The sequence below is a fragment of the Poeciliopsis prolifica genome, unplaced genomic scaffold (assembly GCF_027474105.1).
Source record: "Poeciliopsis prolifica strain line A6 unplaced genomic scaffold, Auburn_PproV2 SCAFFOLD024, whole genome shotgun sequence".
NCBI classification, from domain to species: domain Eukaryota; kingdom Metazoa; phylum Chordata; class Actinopteri; order Cyprinodontiformes; family Poeciliidae; genus Poeciliopsis; species Poeciliopsis prolifica.
In genome coordinates, this window is record NW_026562399.1 from 6,527,152 (window position 1) to 6,547,531 (window position 20,380).

General features: G+C 41.9%; 3 protein-coding genes across 6 annotated transcripts in view; 1 reads left to right on the top strand and 2 right to left on the bottom strand.

Moving 5' to 3' along the window:
• Positions 1–406: 406 nt before the first annotated feature.
• On the bottom strand, positions 407–8,504 carry cfap58 (cilia and flagella associated protein 58). 3 transcript variants are annotated; one of them, XM_055046668.1, is made up of 18 exons: positions 8,445–8,504; positions 6,620–6,892; positions 6,298–6,446; positions 6,059–6,209; positions 5,789–5,983; positions 5,580–5,717; positions 4,920–5,079; positions 4,447–4,529; positions 4,091–4,282; positions 3,812–3,973; positions 3,533–3,679; positions 3,138–3,278; positions 2,835–3,058; positions 2,435–2,543; positions 2,200–2,304; positions 1,754–1,873; positions 1,520–1,644; positions 407–1,450 (listed from the first exon to the last, which is right to left on the bottom strand). In XM_055046668.1, exons 1-18 carry the CDS (start codon positions 8,454–8,456, stop codon positions 1,342–1,344), a joined length of 2,595 nt encoding a protein of 864 aa, XP_054902643.1. In that variant the 5' UTR covers positions 8,457–8,504; the 3' UTR covers positions 407–1,341. The 3 variants fall into 3 exon arrangements, with proteins under 3 accessions (XP_054902643.1, XP_054902644.1, XP_054902645.1); XM_055046669.1 differs by lacking the exon at positions 8,445–8,504 and adding an exon at positions 7,987–8,052; XM_055046670.1 differs by lacking the exons at positions 407–1,450; positions 1,520–1,644; positions 1,754–1,873 and having other exon boundaries at positions 2,221–2,304; positions 2,422–2,543.
• Positions 8,191–14,498, top strand: LOC129370589 (uncharacterized). Of its 2 annotated transcripts, none has more exons than XM_055046672.1 (8): positions 8,191–8,574; positions 9,473–10,025; positions 10,159–10,462; positions 10,704–10,809; positions 10,907–11,145; positions 11,226–11,384; positions 11,479–11,608; positions 14,425–14,498. In XM_055046672.1, exons 1-8 carry the CDS (start codon positions 8,530–8,532, stop codon positions 14,428–14,430), a joined length of 1,542 nt encoding a protein of 513 aa, XP_054902647.1. In that variant the 5' UTR covers positions 8,191–8,529; the 3' UTR covers positions 14,431–14,498. The 2 variants fall into 2 exon arrangements, with proteins under 2 accessions (XP_054902647.1, XP_054902646.1); XM_055046671.1 differs by lacking the exon at positions 14,425–14,498 and adding an exon at positions 12,319–12,552.
• Positions 14,279–20,380, bottom strand: part of igsf9bb (immunoglobulin superfamily, member 9Bb) — a 79,057-nt gene continuing 72,955 nt past the window's right edge. Inside the window, exon 20 of the mRNA XM_055046667.1 lies at positions 14,279–19,914. Coding sequence (XP_054902642.1) covers positions 19,700–19,914 — 215 coding nt within the window. The 3' untranslated portion in view covers positions 14,279–19,699. The remainder of the gene's footprint in view (positions 19,915–20,380) is intronic.

Consider the following 20,380-nt stretch of genomic DNA (forward strand, 5'->3'; position numbering starts at 1 on the left):
AGCAGCTCAGCTACATTTCAGCCTTAAAAATGTTATGGCAAATGTAAAGGTGCCAGAACTTTGGCTTGGAAGGCAAAGCAAGTTGACCTTGGAACCAGAGGAAGGAGAAGCGACAAATGCTTCAGACGTAAGTGCTTCATTTTATAAGTTTAGAAAATTTCTATGAGCACCGCACTGCAGGCATTAGCAATATAAAATATGTATGACAGATCAGTGCATCAAAACAAAGCACTGTCTATAAATTCGGTTTACATAAAATATATATATATATATATATATATATATAATATATATATATATATATATATATACATTCAGTCTCAAGGCACTTTACAAAAAAGCAACAGCAATGTAAAATAATATCTTTAAAATAAAACAAAAGTCAAGAACCCAGATTGTGCAGATTTTATTCACATCTAGATCTGTTCAGTCTATTTACACGGTACATGTGTTATTGTAACATTGAATTCCCAATATCTCATATTTGGGTGGAGCTAATGTTTGGGAATCAGTTACCCCATAGGGACACACAGTTTGAATTGTTCATTATATAAGTGACACATAATATATATTGCTAAACTTTTGAGATCAAAATGAAAAATTATTAAACATGATCTGAAACCTTCATCTTGCAGGTATTTAAATGGCTGCCGATGATCATCTGGGGAATGCAAGTGAGCTTCATCAAATACAATATTAAATGAAAATGAGATTTCTTCCACTGAACAGTCTCTTCCCTCTCATATGTTCTGTTATCAAATGAAGTCTTTGGATTTCAGAGTTTCACGCTTAAGTTTTTCAAACACACTTTCTGGGTTTGCATTGACCATAAAATGGCGCAAATTGAAGTTATGAAAATAAATCCACTTAAAGGAAACATGGGAATAATAAAAAAAAAAAAAACACACATTTTTCGCTAAAAGGTTTTTGCGCTAGGATGAGGCGCTTTTTTTTCCAGCCATATCAAAATCATGGTAGTTCACAGGACTGCAGTGGAAATATGTTTTTTGCTCCACACAAGTCGTCAGAGTTCGTGCCTCTCACTACTGGTGGAAAAGACAAAGATGTCAGAAAGTAGGAAGACTCCACCAGATCTCTCACAGCATTGCACCATTCATAGGAAGCTCTGTGTTATTTGAGCATCTTGAATCCATAGCTCTTCTGTAAAATCACCAAACACAATTTCCCCCAAAACTCCACGTACGTCGCTGCTCCCAAGCACAGCCGCTTTGCCGCACAAAACACCGCAATTGCAGAATTGTGTGGGTTTTTTTTTTTTCGACATTAGCAGAACATAGAGAAAGATTTGCGCACATTTGCGGCAGAAACACAGAGTGGGTGTCAGAGTTTGACCAGGTGGTCTCTGAAGGCTGCTCGGGCGAAGCGAGGCGTGGCGCTCAGCTGCGGCAGAGCTTCCTGTTCCTGCACCGCGGCCCTGGTCCTCTGCTCACTAATGAGACGCACAGAGGGTCATCAGAGATCGACGACTGCTTTCACCATCATTTGAGACGGAGCTTACCTACGGAGCCTTTTCTGACTCAGATACTTCGTCTTTATATTTGCCAGCTCGCCGCTCAGTCTTTCGTTCTCACGTTTGTATTCGTTCATCTTTGAGTCGACCGTCTCCAGCTCTGCCGTCAGAGCCTGTGGACGTCGCAGCCAAACATCGAGACGGTTTGGAAACTCACCAGACACGGATGAATTAGTAGGAACAACCTAAATCAAAGCCACTAAAGGAGAGGGACGAAAATACCTGCAGCTTTTTGGTCCGGTCCCCGATGGTCCAGCGGTACTGCTGAAGCTGCTTGGCTGCCTCGGGACCGGGCCGCCGGGCCAGAACCTGCTTCAGTTCCACATACAGCTTCTCCTTTTCCTACAAGAGCAAGGTAGGAAAGACAGAAAAATGTTCCCGAAAGTGAGAACGAAACAGAGGCGAAGAGAGAATTTTATGAGAAAGACCAACACGACCAGAAGAAAATCAATGAAATTATTTTTATAAATTTCTTATTATATATAAGCTCATTTGTATTTGTAGCTTCTTTTTTTTCCCATTAGGCAAATTTAATTTCAGGATTTCAATTAGAGCAATTTTATCGTTACTGGAAATGGAGCTGGTGTTACAAAGAAAAGAACGCTACTTGTGTTTCCATGTTTACAGAGAAAAAAATTTATACTTTTTAAATTTTGCGGAGCATCTACCTGCAGCAGCAGTTCCCGTTCCTCCAACTCCTGGGTTTTAACAATCAGTCGCTTCTGCAGCGCCTGAATCTTCTGGATGAGCTGATACTTTCCCGGGTCACTGCCCTGCAAGTTAGGAACAATCCACAAACGGTCAAGGTTCTCATCATTTCTTCTTTTACTATCTAGGTTAAAAACGCCACAGAAGTTACGATGGGGACAAACAGCTGGAGACATTCTGACCTTAAAGCCTCACCTCCAGTTGCCTCCATCGGTGAATATTTACGGGCTTGAGCTGGTCCTCCAGAACACTGTTCCTGGTTCTCTCTCTGAGCAGCTCCGTCCGCAGGCGGAGCTGCTCCGTCCTGCAGGGCACGGCGGAGGATTAACACCAACCATCAACAGAAAGGCTTTTCAGCTACATGACTTTAAAGATAAGAACCGGACCAGAATATTCTGAACAAGAAGCGTTCCTGTGACTTTGGATTGCCTCATTTAGATGAGGTTCTTCTTACCTAGCTGTCTGTGTCTCAGCACCCTCCCAGCTGCTTCTGACTGAGCCTTCCTGTCAAGCTCTACGTCTGGCTCTCTGTGGGTCGCCTCCTCTGCTCTCCTCTGTCACTACCCCGATGAGGCGGCCTGGCGTCGCGTCTTACCTCAGCTCCTCTGTGTTGGGTAAAGTCCTGTCCTGGATGTCGTTGCTGCGGCGCAGCCTCTTGACCTCCAGCTTCAGCAGCCGGATGTCCTCCAGCCTCTGCTTGTAGTGGAAGTCCCCCTTGCTGAGGATGGACTGCTGGATGCGGATCTTCTCAAACAGCAGAGCGCGTTCGTCGCTCCGCTGCAGCAGCTGCCTGCCGAGGCTGTCCCGCTCCCGGATCACCTTCCATCACAGCAGCACACACTCAGACAGTAACTGGGGGGGGGGGGTATGACTGCTGGGTGCTGACATTCTGCTTCACCTGCTGCAGCTGCTTCTGCTGCTGGACTCGGTCTTCTTCCATGCTGGTGATTATCATCTGCAGTTTTTGCTGTTCTGTCCTCTGGGTGTCAGTGAGCTGCTTTGTTTCCTCCAGCTGCAGCTTTATTGACTGCAGGTCCCCCTGATAGAAGACACGTGCCAGATAATTGGGATGCACGATACATCAGCGCCAACATCACTATAGCAATATCGGTCTGATAAATAAATAAAATAGCTTTGGTGCTAGGTTGAGGACGTTTTGCAGCTGAGTCAAAATTAGCTTATTTTGCAAAAGAAGGCCCTCACTGTTGTTACAAAACAAGAAATATGAAAAGACATTTAAATTCCAGTTATTGTTCCCACTACGCCCCCTGGTGGAGGCGGAGGGAACAGTACCTTGAAGGCTTCGTTCTCCTTCTCCAGCCTCTTCTGCTCCTGCTGACCTCTGACCAGCTCCTGCTCCTTCTCAGTGATGTCATCTTTAAGCCGGGCAACCTGGTTGCTCATAGTCTTTAGTTTCCTCCTCATTTCAGAAATCTCCTCCTTAAGGAAATTAAAGGAACAGAGCGGGTGTGTAAAGGTGCCAAGACTGTGAACACAGATCTGATCTTACAGAGCCCCTGGCCTAAAGCTAGCCGCCTTCTGTAACATCATCATCATCATCATCTCTCTCACCTGAGACTCTATGAGGTTTTTGCTGTACAGATTCCTCTCCGCTATGATTGACTCCAGCAGGTTCTCCTGCTGTTTGAGTTTACACTCTGACTCTGTGGCTTTCTTTCTCCAATCAAATATCTCCATCTCTTTGTCTTCGACAACAGTGAGTTTCTGCTGCACCTGCACAAGGTTGAAAGAAAAATGAAAACGAAAAAAACAACCCACCTCTAAGTCAAGGTGAAAAATATGCAGTGGTATGAGAAGCTACGCCAGGTTTGGCCCGTCTGCGTGACCCGCCTTCTGCATGAGGCTGCTGCTCTCGTTGACGTAGCGGTCCCGTTCCTTCTCCAGCTGCTGTATGACCTTCCGCTGCTTCTGCGCCTCTTGCCGGAAGCCGGAGATCTCGTGCTCCAAGGTTCTCTTGTCCTGCTCCAAGAGCTTCATGAGTTCCTGCTGCTTCTCAGCCGCCTGCACGGCTTTGGCCATGTTCTGTCCACAAGGGAAAATCGAGTTCATAGCACTCAGAGAGGGGGGCACGTGGCGAAGGGGTGTGTCAGATCTGCAGCGTTAATACCAGACTGAGCAGAATGACTGCCAAATGTTGATTCCTCTTAGAAATGTCTATTAATACGATGCTAAAATGAAGAGATAACCTTATGCAGATTGTCCCTCTCTCGGATCAGCTCCTCCTTGGCTTTTTTATCAACTTCCACTTGCTTCCGGGAAGCTTCAAGATCTGCATATGGAAAATTAAGAGAAGCGAAAGCTCAACAACCCACCTGCATATTAAATAACCGATATTAGCAGCTTCTACTTCTGAAATGATAGTCATTAAATATTTTATCTTAGCTGTCCCAAAGTGTGATGAAACTGAAATCGCCATCAATATCCTTGCTCATGTTCTTCCTTCCTAGACAAATGATAAAACTCCAGTCACAGTAATTTTTTCACCCACAGCTTCATCTTTGTTTGGCAAGTAACGTCAGTGTAGAGTGTACTGGTTTTGTACACTAGAGGTCAGACTTTGACCTTTTCTGCATATATTTTATTCCTGCCCAGCTGATGGATCAGATAATAAACAGTACATTTGTGACTTCATCAGTTCGTATGTCAAAAACGCTCAAACCTTTTTCCAGGCCAGCGATCTGAGCTTTCAGCGTCTCCCTCTGTTGGTCCAGTTCAGCTTTCTGGTCCTCCATGTGGTGGAGCTTCTTCTGGACGGCTTCTCTCGTCTTGGTCTGTTTGGCGACCTCCTGGCGCATGTGACTCAGCTCCTCCTCTCTTATCTACTCGATGAACAAAGAATGACGGGAAAAGGGAGAGGGAAAAGATTTTGTGAAAGAAAAGCCGTAAAGCGCGACACGACACAACTTCTTTTTTCTTTCTCAGGCTGCTGCCAGGGCAGAATTAGAGAAATGAGGGCTCCTCATGCAAATTACAGAGCATTAATAGATAAGTCAACACATTTGCAGAGTCAAATTGATGGATGGCTGATGTCAAACGTGTGGCAGGTGGAACCGTGTTGGTCCCAAAAAGGTGATAGAGTTCAGATATTTGTGTGTAGTTTGAGTGAATAAAAATCCAGGAATATTTTTAATAAAACTCCACATACTAAATGAGCCCACAATATGCACAACAGGCACAAAAAACAATATAAACGCCACTGCCAGAACTTGTTTCTGTGGGCTACTGCCCCTGTATGCCCTTTCTGAAGTCTGGCCCAGGTTGCTCCACGCCGATATTTAAGATAGGAACAACGAAACTACGAGAAACACAAAGTGAATACCTTCAGCTCGTTTGCCTTCTGATGATTCTCCACAGAGAGCTGTTCCTTGGCCGACAAGAGACGGTCGTATTCCTGCTGCAGTCTGCTGCTCTTCCCCTGAATCTGCTCCAGTTCTTTGGACGAGCGCTCATGCAGTACCTGTGATAGGAAGGGACAGACTGGTGTGTAGTGTTCTCTAATCACTGATAATCAACCCGAGGTGTGCTTACCTTTAGATCTTTGAGCTGCTGCTCCAGTCTCTGCTGCTCCTCTCTGGCCTTCTGTCCTTGCGTGTTCAGAGATTTGATTTCAGCCATCTTGGCCTCCATGTCAGCGTGCAGCTGCTGGGTCTCCTTGTCGAGCTTCTCCTTCAGTCTCATTTCTCTGGAGAGCTCGTTCTGTTGCACCTGGAGCTCCTGCTGAAGCTAGAAGCAGAAATGCAGCAGTGTTCGTCCACATTCGTATTCGTTCCCTTCACTGAAAGTATCCCCAACGTTCACCTTCAAGATCTTCTCCACAGCGGTCTCTTTTTGCGCCTCTATGTCTCGCTGAGTTGCAGTTGCTTTCTTTAGTTTCTCTCTCAGGTCCGCCGCCGTGTTCGTCAGCTGGTCTCTCTCCTTCGTCAACTCTTCGATAATTTTAAGTAAATCCCTTAAAAAACACCACAGATGATATACACTTTATTTAGAGAATTTACAGAGCGCATCAAACGAGAACGCGGGACCCTTTCGTGACTCACATTCGTTCTTGGTCCTGCTGTTGTTCAGCTTCTTGCTCAGTTGCCTTTGTGAGCTTGAAGATGTCTTCTTTCAAAGTCTTGATTGTTTCCTGGTCCTTCCTCTCTTTATCATGAGCTGCATCAATCAGTTTCCAAGCCTTATCCAACTCCTGAAACATTCACTGATCAATTTTTCACAGACAAAACCTGCTGAGTCCCTGAATATAAAACTGTTGAACTTCCACAAAAGGTAATTATAAATCAGTTTGAATATCTGCTCTTTTATTATCTCTAAGTGACATAGAAACTGAAGAGAATATTTCATGAGCTGATCAAGCCGTACCCTCTTGAGTGACATTATTGTCGTCTCATCTTCCTGGGACAGTTTCAGGGCAGTTGCCACTTTGGTCGACGTCGACGCGATCTCTGCGCTCAGCTCCCTGCATTTCGACATCAGCCTTTTCTCATTCTCCCGCGACTTCTTCAGAGCACGGACGAGTTTCTCGTACTCCGCCCTGATCCCGTCCAGGCCGCTGTCGCTGGCCAGCTCACCGAGGACAACCTGAGACTCCTCTGGCGATGACTCTGAACAGTCATCTCCTTCAAGTTCTGTCTCCTGGAAATGAAGCAGAGCGGTAAATACAGTAAAATGTGATGAAAATGGTCTGCTCTTTACTGGGATAATGGACTTTTTTTGACATCAAAAGGGTTTTCTGTAAATAAAAAAAACTCACTCAGCCGTTGTGTAGATTTGCTGTTGTGTTTGGGGTCATTGCTCTGCTGATCACTCAGCCAAACTATAGCTGACAGACAGCTGGCCTCACATTTCATACAGAAATAAGCAACGGCCAGTGTACCACTGCAACATGAAAATTACTGACACAAAGCCTAAATGCTGAAAGAAGTTCCAAAGAGGTAACAAGTGAATAGTATTGATAATAAGCCGATGACAGACTGAAAGGAAAATAAATTGATTTATTTGAGTTATATATATATATATATATATATATATATATTATATATATATATATATATATATATATATATATGTATATATGTATATATATATATATATATATAGCTATATATAATATAGCTCTATTTGTAAAGCTACTCCAAGACGAACATGTTGAGTCACAATTATTGTATTTAAGTTGAATTTGTTGCATCATTTTATCCATTTAATTGGTTCGTTTTATAATTAAGTTAATTTTTTTTACTTTGTATTGCTATTAGTATATATATATATATATATATATATATATATATATATATATATATATATATATATATATTTTTTTTTTTTTTTTTAAACCATGACTGTAAATCTCTTGGACCATAGATGTGCAGTAATCATTCCTAAACTTTAACAGCACTGAATATGCTATTTATCTCACACTACACAAGTCATTACAGACAACATCACGACAAAGAAAATGTCCAAATATGCAAAATAATGGCGTCCACGTCAAAACGTTTCCTCCTTCGAGGAAACTGACTTTTTTTTGTATTCAGTTAAGTCAATTTTGATACACGCGTGTAAAACCTAACACTGAACGACTCCCTCTTGTACATCATTTTTAATATTCGCTGACACAAGTCGGTTCGCAAACAGCTGAAGTTGTCATAAAAAAAATAATAATAATAATAAATAAAATGGAGGCATGTCAGTTTCTGTTTCAGACCTGTTTCTTTACGAACCGAACTCACCTCCATGGCACGAGCCGAGAAAGGCTAAAAATAATTCCGTATAAATAGCATACAGCCGAATGTTGGTACTGGTTGCTTAGCAACGTCAGATCTCGCGGGATCCAAAAGAGGAAGGGGAAAAAAAGAAAAAAAAGGGGGGAAAAAAGATTGCCGGGGCTGGTTTCCTGGCAACCGCTGATCTCGCGAGACGGTCGTCGAGGCGCCTTGAAACGAACACAACTTCAGTTTCAAGTTCATCATCGAAAGACTTTCATGAATGGATTCGATTTCATATGCTTTTATACTTTTTATCTATTATTATTATTTTTTTTTATGTTTTTGTTTCCCCTAATCAGCCGAGTCAGAGGAGCTGCTGTGTTTGAAGCACATTAAACATGGCATTTAAAAGTAAACAAAAGTTTTCTTGTGCCACGATGTGTTGCCATGGGGAAAAAAAAAAAAACAGCACCAAAACCCACCACACATTTCATTCTGTTCAGCCTGCGTTGATTCCTGGAGGTTTTCGTTGTTGAGAGTGATTTCAGCCTGTTGGCTCGGTTACCCATGCCTGGTCCAGAACCAGAGAGTGTCCTCTCTGGAGACACTGAGGTATGTGTCTCCATCGCCCTCTCTGCTTGGCAAATGTGAAATAACAAATGCAAAGCGATAAACCAGAAATGTGCATTTTCAATGTGTAAATATATCAATTGTAAATATCACAATTGACATTTCTGGGTTTAGTTGAAATAAGAGCAAAAGCAAAGGAAATGAGGAAGTCGGTGGACAGTTTTATTAGCGCGAACTAAAGTAAAAATGTACAACTGCATAGGATTGTGAAGTGTGTTGGGGAAGAACTGTTCCTTTTTTTAAAAGTCGAAAAATATAATAGTAAAATACAAATTACTTGAGGTGCAAGATGCAGGGTGACTTCTGCACAGATTTGTTAGAAACAGGAATTTAGGACTCAAGTTTAAATTATTTGTGAATGTTTCCTATGCAAATTATATATTAAGATTCCAATGTAATACATGTGTAAATGGACCCTTGTGTTTCCTTTTTTTCTGGATATTTCCTTTTTTTCTGGATATTTGAGCCTCTTCCTTGAAGAATTAGTCATTAAAGCTGACTGATGATCAGTTTTCAGTAGCATACAAGTCAGGACTTTGAGAAGACCATTTCAAACTGTTTCATCCGTTCCAATACCCGTCACCACAAGTCATCAATGTGCTTATTTAAGAAATAGTTCTGGATTGTCCAGTTTGTCAGAAGCAAGCTGCAGTCTAGTGTTGACTTTTTTATGAAAAGTATTTATGTATGCTGATGGTAAAACTGTGTTCCAAGAGTTTCCAAACGTTGCCACAGAGAATATAACTATCGTTATGATAGTTACAGCAAAAATTCACACAGGAAAATGATTAAATCTCCAATAAAACATTTTGTGTTTACGTTCCTGAGACGTGGACGCAAACTTGCTACTAAAACGTTGCTGTGAATTTTGCATTCAAAGGCACCAGAGGACCATAGCAGTGGGGATGCTTCTCAACAGTCTTGGTTCATCGAGATTGGGAAAGCTAAAAAGGCCAAAAGGGCGGCTCTGATCCAGAGCGTCGAGAGACTGTGTGCCTCACAAACAGCCCGCAGCAAAGCTGTCCTGGACAGACTGCAGGACACCTTCCCTGCACCTCAGCTTCCAGCAAGCCTCTCGCCACTCCCCGAAGCGTCGCCGAGAGGAAAGAAGGTCAAGCGCACTCCGAATGTGAAGGACAAAAGTAGCCAGACACAGGACACCGATCAGATATGGTGTGAGGAGGATTTCGTGTTTCAGAAGAAGCAGCATCCAGGTGGTCAGGCGGTGGCACTGGGTGGTCCATTGCCCGACATTTCAGGGGAAAGCAGAAACGTGGGGGAAGCCCTGAGCCCCGTAGACGCACACACACCCAGAGAGATGAGGTTTACCACCGATCTGAGGAGCCGGCCCAGCTCAACCCTCACCCCAGCTCCTCACCCCGGACCTAAACCCAGGAGACAGTCTCGCCTCCCGGTGATAATAGGCAGAGCGGGTAAGATCAGATTATGGACTGAAGATAACTTCTTTCATGTAAGAAATATCTGACAGGAGATCAGCTGACAGCTGTTACATTTTATCAAGGAAGGTAGCATTTCTGTTTGTTTTTTTTTTTTTTTTCTGAAAAGACAAAGAAGCGTCTGGATGCAGACTTCAGTCAGCCACAGCTGAAACGGAGCCGATGCCACAAAGACTGCAGCGGCACGTCGAACGCACCGGCTCACCTCAGCCGCTGACCTCTTCGAAGAAGATGGCTATTGTCGCAGCGCAACCTGCAGAGCTCGTCCCGACCGACAGGACAGGACCTCTCCGAGAGAAAACTCTCAGTCCTCCAAAGTCCGACTTCACGGCAGGGAAGACTAGATTCCCACCCCTGACCGACACGTCAGAGAGCGCGCCCCCCTGGCTCAGACAGCTCAGCTCCCACAACTGGTATGACAGCAGCAACACTACCAAACCTCCACAGGGAGATTATGCTACGCAGCTCATACGGTAAACCAGGGTTTTTGAAAGTGGGGGGCCATCAAGAGGCCCTAAGTGTCTTTGGGTTTCCCAAAAGTTAGTTCTGTTCGGGAGGCCTTGGGATGGACAAGTTTGGGAACCCCTGCTATAACCTGTCGGAAACAGAGCTCTGTTGTTGGAGCAATGGCCTAATAGTCTTTGTTCAACACAGGGAAAAGAAAATGGATGGAATGAAATGTGTCACAGATCTGGCACAGCACCATCCAGAGCAGCTGAAGACCAAACTCCACGAAGTCTGCCGAGTCTTGACAGAGGAGGTGCGGACATGCCTTCACGGCGCTGGTCTTGGTTTCAGTTTTCTAACTGAACCACAAAGATGTTTTCTTTCTTTTTGTATTCTTTTCTCCTTTGCAGGTTAAAAACCAGCGTCCTTCTTTAGCCGGCGCCGTTATTGACACCATAGCAGCGCTCCACACTCAGCTGGGGAAGTCAATGGACCCCGAGGCAGAAAGAACCAGTGACGCTCTGCTGCTGAAGCTGGCGCAGACCGCCAACGAGTTTGTCCACCAGAGAGCTAATCTGGCCCTGGACGCAGTGGTGAAGGGCTGCAGTCCTGCTAAAGTTCTGAATGTTCTGCTCAGCACAGGCCTGAGGTAGGAGGAGCTGGGATGTCTAAAGAAGTTCACATCAGCATCACGTGGAGATATCTCTTTCTGGCTTTGTCCTCCTTCAGCCATCACTGTGCTGCAGTGAGAGAGAGCGCCGCGCAGCACATTCACCAGCTGAAAAATATCACCGGACAGGATTACATCCTGAAAGCAGGACGGAGGTTTTCAGGAGGTTTCCTCATTGCGGTCAGCAAGATGTGTGTGGACTCTAATCCTGAAGTCAGGTTTGTTCTCAAATGGACAAAATGCTGACTGTGTGATAAGTGTCAGTGTCTTAGCCACCTTCAGTAACCAGCTGGGAACTGTGTTGCTGCACAGGAATCATGGACAGGACATGCTGGGGGAATTTGCCCAGCACACAGAGTTTATGGTCCAGTGGCAGAAGGCTGTCCCCGCTAAGGCCAGGGCTCAACTGGTCAAACTTTTGAAGAGGATGAGACGGCAAAAGGTGGTTCCAGCTGTCAATCAAACTCCTTCCAACATTTTGGCCGCACTTTAATCTGTAGAGCGCTGCAAAAAAAAAAAAAAAAAAATTGGTCGAAATGATTTGTTTTCACGCAGATTTGCTGGAAATGTCGTCTCAAAACGCTTTAGAAGACAAACACTTCCAGTTTATATGCCGTTCGTATAATCCTGACTCATGGCCTGATCTGAAGTCAGTTCCAGTTCGACTTTAAATGCGAGACAGTGACGTCGAGTTCAGTTTTCTGTTTGACCTCCTCCACATTTTGTTGAAGAAGGCTCGCATTAAGGTTTCTAAAAGCAAACCTTGATGCCTTCATTACACAGACCAACTCAAAGTTCTCATCACTGCTTCAAATACTCTCAAATGTTTTTTCGACCCTAAAACGTTTTTCTGAGGTTGGATTTTGGATATACTCTGCCGCTTGTTGCCTTCACAAGCAATTTAATTCACGGCAGTTTAAATCCAGCCATTCTAAGAAAGCTTCCAAAGAAGGTGGGTCATAAAAAAAACCCCGTCTCAGGCAAACAAGGTCGGTGTAGAAGAAGTGGAGCAGGTCATAAATCCGTTTACTTTCACTAGACACATGCCAAGGCCGAAACACGGCTTCATTGTGTTGTTATAAGTCACGTTTTAGGACTGAGATACTCGATTGTGCGCTCTCATTTGCAACTAAGCACCGTGTCACTGTGCAGGCTCAATGGACAAGAACTGAGGTAGAGATTTGTCCAGCAGATGGCGCTGTTGAGGAAGGCTGAAAAGAAGACTGCTCCCATAGGGGGAGAGGGAATGTCTGTCGTTTAATTGTACAAGATTGTTCCGGGGACAGACACGGGTCCAATCAGAAGTAAATCTGTGGAAGACGGTTTTCTGTAACCGACTCTTCATTACACCAACTGAGCAAATGATCAAATAAAAAGTTTTACATTTTTTGTGTGTGTGTTACGCTCAAATTTAGCTTGGAAGAATGTCTTGTTTGAATATTTCAAGAGGGATGAACCGTTATATATTGTTACAATATTAATATTACTAATATATTGACAAAAATAATATGCTAATAGGTGCTTGATGACAGGTGAAGTGATGGTAATCCTAGTCATTCTGGTTCTTTATTGAGTCAGTTTTCCCCTTTTGCTTCACAACCTATTTTATTCATCCTGAAATTATTCAGGAACTTTTTCGTTTGTTCCATTGAAATAGACAATTGTAATAATAACGTTAACCATAAAAATTTTGGGTTTGTGGTTTGTAAATTAAAACTGTTGGAATCAGACATAATGATCCCCAAGAGGATGGGACGAGCTACTCCCATCAAACGTGTTTCAATATCAGGCAACACTAATATCAACATGTGACATAAAATGAGCAAAATTCACACTGATGAAAAGACCTAGATGCTAAACAAAAAAAGAATCGCATCGTTACGGCATAAAACGTCCAGTGGTCCGAGTCAATGAAATAAATCCAACAGTCTTGTTAGAAAATTTAAACATTTTATTAAATAAAAACCGATGTAATATACACCATTCTGAATATACAACTACAACAAGCATACCAAGACGTTTCAAATACAAAAAAAAACTGTTGAATTCAGTTGCTTTCGCTTTTTAGGGAAGGGTGGGAGGTTGAGCAGGAATTACAGTAGCCATACATTCCTAATAGTGCTTGTGCAAACCAATATAAAAAAAGCGTCATGAGGAATGGATTTCGTAAAGGCAGAAAAAAGATAAAAATCAAATAAATGTACAAGGTGCACATGTAGGACGTCAGATTTTCATGAAGAGATCATTTGAGGTACAGAGTTGTCTATCCCTATAATGAAAAAATAATGTTAGTTATGCTTTAAATACAAGTCAACTCATCTTAGGAAGAATTAGAAGATATGAGTTTAGTTTGTTCGTCTTCCTCTTGTATTGCATTTTATAATCATAAAAAAACCCTATAATTTTCTGATAAATTGAATCTCTTTTTTGTAACAAGGCAGTAACAACAAAGATTTGAATCACAGAACAATGTTTTTCTTCCCTCCGGTATCACTACTTGCAGGTTCGTCTATCTGTGGGTTTCGGAGAGGTTCGGTTTCGCGAGAACTTTCCAACGCGATCTTGGACGAGCCGGGTGACGACGCCGGCGCGGAAAAAAAACTCACTTCCTTCGATATGTTCGGAACCCTCCGCGGGGCTTTTTAATGGTTAAAATATCAAAAGTCGAACGCGAACGTTACGCTCAGCACCAAAGACAAAGTGTAGATACTATTTGCATCCATCCATGTGGCAGATGTAGAAGCACTGATCCAAAAACAAATCCAATTCAAATCAACCATCTATCAAAGTTATTTGCTTTAAAATGTGCCCCTCCGAGAAGTTTGTCTAATTTGGATCTTGGAATTCCCTGAAAGGACAGTGGAGGGGGTAAAAAAATGATCAAAATAAATCCTAACACCTCTGCCTCGCGTGAGCGCAGCGGGTCGATCGATCGGCCAAACAGCGATCTACAGTACAGTACAGGTTTGTGTAGCTACATTTTGTCTGAAGCAAGGACAAAAACAAAGAAATAATTTTAAAAAAAGCACCACAGATATTTGTTTTTTTTATTTCGCTTTTTTAATATATATATATATATATATATATATATATATATATATATATATATATATATATATATATATATATATGTGTGTGTGTGTGTGTGTGTGTGTGTGTGTGTGTGTGTGTGTGTGTGTGTGTATTTATAGCACCAGTTGTTATTATGAAGTTGATGGTTGTCTCTATTTTTTTTGTTGTTTTTTTGGCAATTTACAGCACTGAATTGAGAGCGCGGTGTAGCATTTAGCAGCTCCACCTCCGCTTTGGAGCAGAAGGCGCAGAGAAACGTTGGCTGACTTGCACATGCGCCGGGCTGGAGCTAAACTGACGGATTTGGATCGATTCGAGTCGGCGTCGAGAAGCGCTCGCGTCTTTCACTGCAAACACAAACATCACGTCGGAAACTTTTGTGGAGTGTGGAGCTGTGTCCAAACTGCATTTGGACCTCAGTGCTTCTACAGGCGGAGAGCACCGATTGAATGGAAAATAAATCACAATTCATGCCAAGAAATGTATATATTTATATTTAAAAAAGAAAAAAAGTTTGTTTTTTTTTAATGGATAATCAATGATTAGTATGGTAAGGTACAGTATGTCTGCTATTCACACGCACTATAAAAACTAATTTACCGTCCTTTTTTTGTTGTTGTTTTTTTCATGAGGATCTCTTTGTAGATAAAAAGATATACAGTACAGTTCGGTGCACCAATTTCTTCTCTTCTGAACAACGCAGGAGCTTAGATAGACAACATATTTCTCTACTCTGTGTACAGTTCTTCATCGCTACAGTACAGAGCAACGTATGAGTACAAAAATAATAGGATATTGAGTTTTACATTCTTGAAAAGAAGAACCGTCCCGTTAATCTAGCTTCCAACACAAGTGTCGTCTTCTCTCTAGGATAATAAATTGATATTAAATTCCTAAGCTATTTTCTAATATTTCATTTTTAAGCACTCACATACAGTAAAGACACTGATATCACACCATGTTACACCGTGTCACTGAAGTAGACAGTACACTACTCAGTTCTCAGTCTCAGTTCTGATGTGCATCATGTTTTCCTCAACAATATATATATATATATATTATAGTAAGCTCTTTTGAGATATTTACACGATATTAAATAATTTTTGATAAATATTTTTTTTAAATAACTTCTTTTTTTTTTAGCCTGAATTATAAATCTAAACTGCATTTAGGTACGCTATCCAGCCTGGACGTTTTTCATCAATACTCAGACTTCTGTTGTCACAGCAATGAGTGGCAAAGGTCACCAATGTCGGCAGTCTTGCAAAGACTGATGGGATCAGTCTGAATATGTTCGACGGCTGCGCTTCAGATCAAACTGGTTAGGCCTTACTGTGAGGTCTGCAGATGTTCAATACGCATTCATTTATCGTTTACAAAAACAAACAAACAAAACAAAAATAAATAAGACGCAGTGGCTGTCAGACGTTTGGGAGCCTTTTGTTTAGAAGAGGCCGGTCTCTAAACCTTCGATTTCACTTAGCATAAATCAATTTACAATTAAACGTGGCGAAAACAATCATGGCATCAATTAATAGCCATGTGTTCATGTTTTAATCTTTCTCAATTTACACAAAAGTGATATTTAGTCTTTAGGATTTCTAGAGGGATAGCTTTTTAACTTGTGGTTCTTTTGAGTACTAAATCTACCAACTGATCTCACATCATATTAAAACCCTTTTTTGGTGAAACTGCAGACGTTTTCACTGTCGGTCGTCAGATTTCACGTCGATTACTGTCTCCCTTCCAGATCCTTCTTACAGCTGAGACTGCAGAGAAGCGGTTGGATCGTTTCAGTTTGTCATTTTCTTTCACTACTAACCTATGTTGTTCCATCATGAGGGATCCAGCAATTCTACACATTTATATGATTCTCGTGATTATACAAAAATAACAGAGAATCACTCAGAGACAAGATTCATCGCTGTTTTCATTCTAATAAGAAGAAGAATGAAAAACTTCCCTCCTTGCTATTTAACTTGATGGATCGTAACTGTAGTCGCTGTAGCTGCCATTTTATGTCCGGCTTACGTCAATATCTGACTCAGTATTAAGAGATAAATAATTGGATCCATAATCCTGCCATCCAGGACAAACGAAACCTCAAAACTACTACTCAAAAAAACAAGTTCTGATGCCACTTGCCCTTCAGACAGGATTTTAAAAAAACCTTACTGTGTGAATACCAAACATGTACAGTCTGTACATATATGTTTGCTGCTAATGCAGGCTATGTGAAATTTGTATAGATTTTAACTGCAGTCTGGTTTTCATTATTTTGAGGACAATTTTACTTGATCTAATATGCCACAACTAAACTGTTATACTGTAAAATATAACTACACCTCAATTAAGAAATTCATATGCATCCCTCTGGTGTCTGCTTTTCAAAGGTGTCTGCAAATCCCACCACCAGATTCACAACCCCGCTCTCCCAAAAGGAGTCAATCGTAACAATCAAAACAAAAGGGAACGTGAGACACCCTGTTTGTCTTTTAACACCAGTGCATTGTTTTTTATTATGGCGGTTTTAGCTCCGTCCCGATGGGATTTTGAATCCAATCAGGACTTCCGGCACCCTCTTATTTCCCCTCAAGAACTAGAAAAATACAGTTCCAGACATGGAATTTGTCCTCTGTTTTGTTTGTAAGGATCTGTCCTCTTGTAGCACCTGTAGCTGATTGAAGAGCCCCTGTTTGACACCACTGCTGAAGCACCTGTGATCAATCACCATCACATCAGAATGTGAAAACCGTGTTGTGTTTGAGCCGGACCTTAGAATACCTCAGAACGCAAAAAGGTCATTGCCAGCGATTGGCCGCTGACGAGCTGCTGCTGCTTGATCTCTGTTGACGATAATCGTAATGTGGTAGCAAGATTGAGGACTGACATTTGTTAAAACAATTAAGTTATTTCCACACGACATAACAATCTGTGGAGGCACATTTCCAATGTCAACCTAAAACACAAGAGCATTCATTAAAATCCTAATCAATACATTGTAAACATTTGCGTCATTATACCTTATAGCAAATGAAAACCAAAAATTTAATAAAACAGAATTGCTGTGTTCCATAATATTAACAAAATGGACATTTTTAATGCGGAAATTTGGTCCCGCTTAAAAGTTTGTTTATGTCGTAGGTGACTGGATGGATCTCCTAATGTATGAATTTCTACATCAATAGAGTGTATCAGTTTCTGATTCCTTCACATCAGATGTTAAAGAAGCCTTGTGATCTCTACGGCCCTCAGCAAAACACAGATGAACTTCAGGGGTCAACCCATCTTTGGAAGGGACATGCTGATCTGACTTTCCAGTGTTTAGTGGTTAGCACTCCTGTCTGCATGTACTGTGGAAATATCTTAACCAGACCAAATAAATGAAAACAATGAAGATACGACAAATATCTAAAGGCTTTGTAAGACCAGCAGCTTAAGATCACAGAAAAAAAAATCAAACAGAATGCATATCCCACATGAGACATTTTCACAGCAAACGTCCCCATTGACTTTAAAAGTACTTGCACAAATCAAAGAAACTGAGCACCTTTGAGGTTGAAGAAGAAGAAAAAAAAACGAAGACAATATCGGGCTAATTGTTGCTGCGCATGTCCACTGTCTGTGATTTAGAGAGCCACGTAGCAGCAGAATGTGCAGAGTAGGACGTGGTTGATACAGTTATGGCACCTTGTTGTAAATGAAAAGTCCTTTTTTGAGTGTCCTCATTCTCATGCAGTCTTAAAACGCAGGTACAGACGAGCAATAAAACGCTGCTAATGCCAGTGGAAAATGCAGCTAAACACACCTTTTGGCTCACTTTGTTTCACCTTAAATGAGTTCTGCTTTGCGCTGAGTACAGATCGACTCGCATAAAAATACAATAAAGAAAAAAAGAAAAAGAAATGGAGTACAATTAAAAAAAAAAACACAAGTAAGTAAAGCAGGCAAACAGGTATTTCTCAGGCCAAAGTAAACAGTGTGTTCTATACGTTTACACCGATATACCGAGGTACAAAATCCTATCCTCCAATGTCTACTCAAATTTTAAATAAAACTTTTGGCAAAGAGTTTCTCAACAGAATTTGGAGCCCTCAGTGGGGCAAGAAGAGGAAAAAGCAAACGCAATGGAACTGATAAGATTTTGCTCCAGTGCAAACAGCTGTATGACAAAAGTTGCACTTGTTCAAGCAGAAGCTCTTGTTAACGAAGCATGTATACGACTTCCTACTGAACGTAACGATGTCTATCGTGATGGTTGGAAATGCCGTGTCTCCACATCTGATTTGCCTTTTGAATGCAATGGACTGGATTATAGCAAATAAAGAGTGTAGTTTGGAAACAAGTTAAAGGGTTTTTTTTTTGTGTCTTTTTTTTCTCTTTCGTTTCTTTGACATTCCTAAAACGAGTAAGTCCTTGTCCTGATTATTTACAGCAGAGCAGAAAAGCTGAGAATGTCAGCTTCAGGTTAGCTTCGGCATTTTCTGACGTGGATTAGCTGAACAGGAAATATATGGCCCCTTTAAAAACAGAGGAAAGATACGTTTTCAGCATTGCAGGAGTGAAGAAAGAGTGTTTCTTATTTAGACAGGAGAAGTCAAAGAGCTGAGCTGGTTGACTCCAGTGGTTGTGTGGTCTCGTGTGCTCTGAGGTAAAGTTGGTAGGAAGTAAGATCGTCCTTATATGTGAGGCAGAGAATTCATTGGAAGGACCTGTAAACGGAGGTGTGGGGGGGAGACTGCACTCAGTGGGAAACAGACCCGCTCAGCTTAGCGTGAATCATTTCGACTCTTCAATGGATAAAGGAATAAAGGGGACTCTGGAACAACTTTGGGGAAAACAGCGTTGAGCGATAAAGTCCCGCCACTTGTTGGTAAAATTTTGACTTTTGCACTGGAGTAAATGTTCAATTGGAATCCCAAAATCAGTGACGTTACTTTCAGAAGGATGTACTAGCTAACTTAAAATGATGCACAACACGTGTGTGACTCTGCGCGTCCCTATTAGTTTGTAACGAATCATCCAGACTTTTTTCCACAGGAACTATCTTACGGCTACAACTCCAATCTGGGAGATCACTCTAGATTCTCTTCCTTACTACTCTTAGTTAAAATAAACCGAGACGAAATGATTTGTACTGGAATATAATTTTTCTTTTTGTGTCTTTACTAGAAAATGTTACAATTTCGAAGTCTTTGTTCAGTTTATACCCTAGAGTACTCTAGGTTATTGTCAACAGCAATCCAATGGTAAATGCAAATTCAATAAAACTAGCGTGAACCTGTAGATTGCACTAAATCTGTACTCTGACATGTACTGTTGTCTCCATTTTGTAGATAATGGAAATAAAGACATTCCACTGACTTTGCTGTCTTGTCTAGCAGGAACGCAGCTACTGCAGTGTATTGATGGAATGGTAACGGGAGCCTGTCCCTGGTTGTGATCTCATCCCCGGGGCCTTTCAGAGGAAGGTGGCATGGTCTAGGTCCATGTTGTCCATGCTTGCTAGAATGGCCTTCTGGTCCTCCCGTGGTGGACGGCGGTACAGCAGAGCAGAAAAGCGAGCATACGGATCATGAAGAATGGGCCGCTTCTTCTTCTTGCAGAGGTAGAGCGCTTCTTCGGGCTGGAGTACCTGAGAGGTGTAGGCCTGCTGGGTCTGAGAGGTGGAGACACCTGGTGGAAGAAAATTGCCAGCTGCACTTATGATGAATGCAAAAGGAGTGACGCTGAGACCCCTAATGCAAACGTTTAGATTTGTACCTTGTCAAAATTATGAAGATATTTCAACCAAGACATTCAGAATTTCCACCTGTAATTAAAACATGCAACATCTGTCTTGACTACGATACTCTGTACATTTTAGACGGTATGTCTCTTCACCGGTAAATCCATCCGTGTCTGTAAAGTCATGCGACTCTATAAGGGCGCTATGACGATGATGCCAACGGTTTCAGCAGCTCGATATCAAAACGGAAGAACATCCTGAGCATTGTTGAAGATACAGTTCAAGCTGCAGTCAGGAGTTCAAAGAAAACTGTGGACTTAGCCTGAAAATTTGAACAAGCGTACCTTACAGGTCTCTCTCCCTTGCTTCTTGCTGCATTAGAGCAATCCTGTCAGAGATCCTACCAAGAATAGC

Excerpts from the sequence above, each read along its gene's own strand:
- cfap58 (XM_055046668.1), bottom strand. Across the intron at positions 6,447-6,619 it reads CAATAATGTCACTCAAGAGG|GAGTTGGATAAGGCTTGGAA; the intron begins GTACGGCTTGAT and ends TGAATGTTTCAG. Across the intron at positions 3,279-3,532 it reads AGGAGAACGAAGCCTTCAAG|GGGGACCTGCAGTCAATAAA; the intron begins GTACTGTTCCCT and ends GTCTTCTATCAG.
- LOC129370589 (XM_055046671.1), top strand. The coding sequence starts at position 8,530 with ATGCCTGGTCCAGAACCAGAGAGTGTCCTCTCTGGAGACACTGAG. Across the intron at positions 10,463-10,703 it reads CAGCTCAGCTCCCACAACTG|GGAAAAGAAAATGGATGGAA; the intron begins GTATGACAGCAG and ends TGTTCAACACAG. Across the intron at positions 11,146-11,225 it reads CTGCTCAGCACAGGCCTGAG|CCATCACTGTGCTGCAGTGA; the intron begins GTAGGAGGAGCT and ends GTCCTCCTTCAG.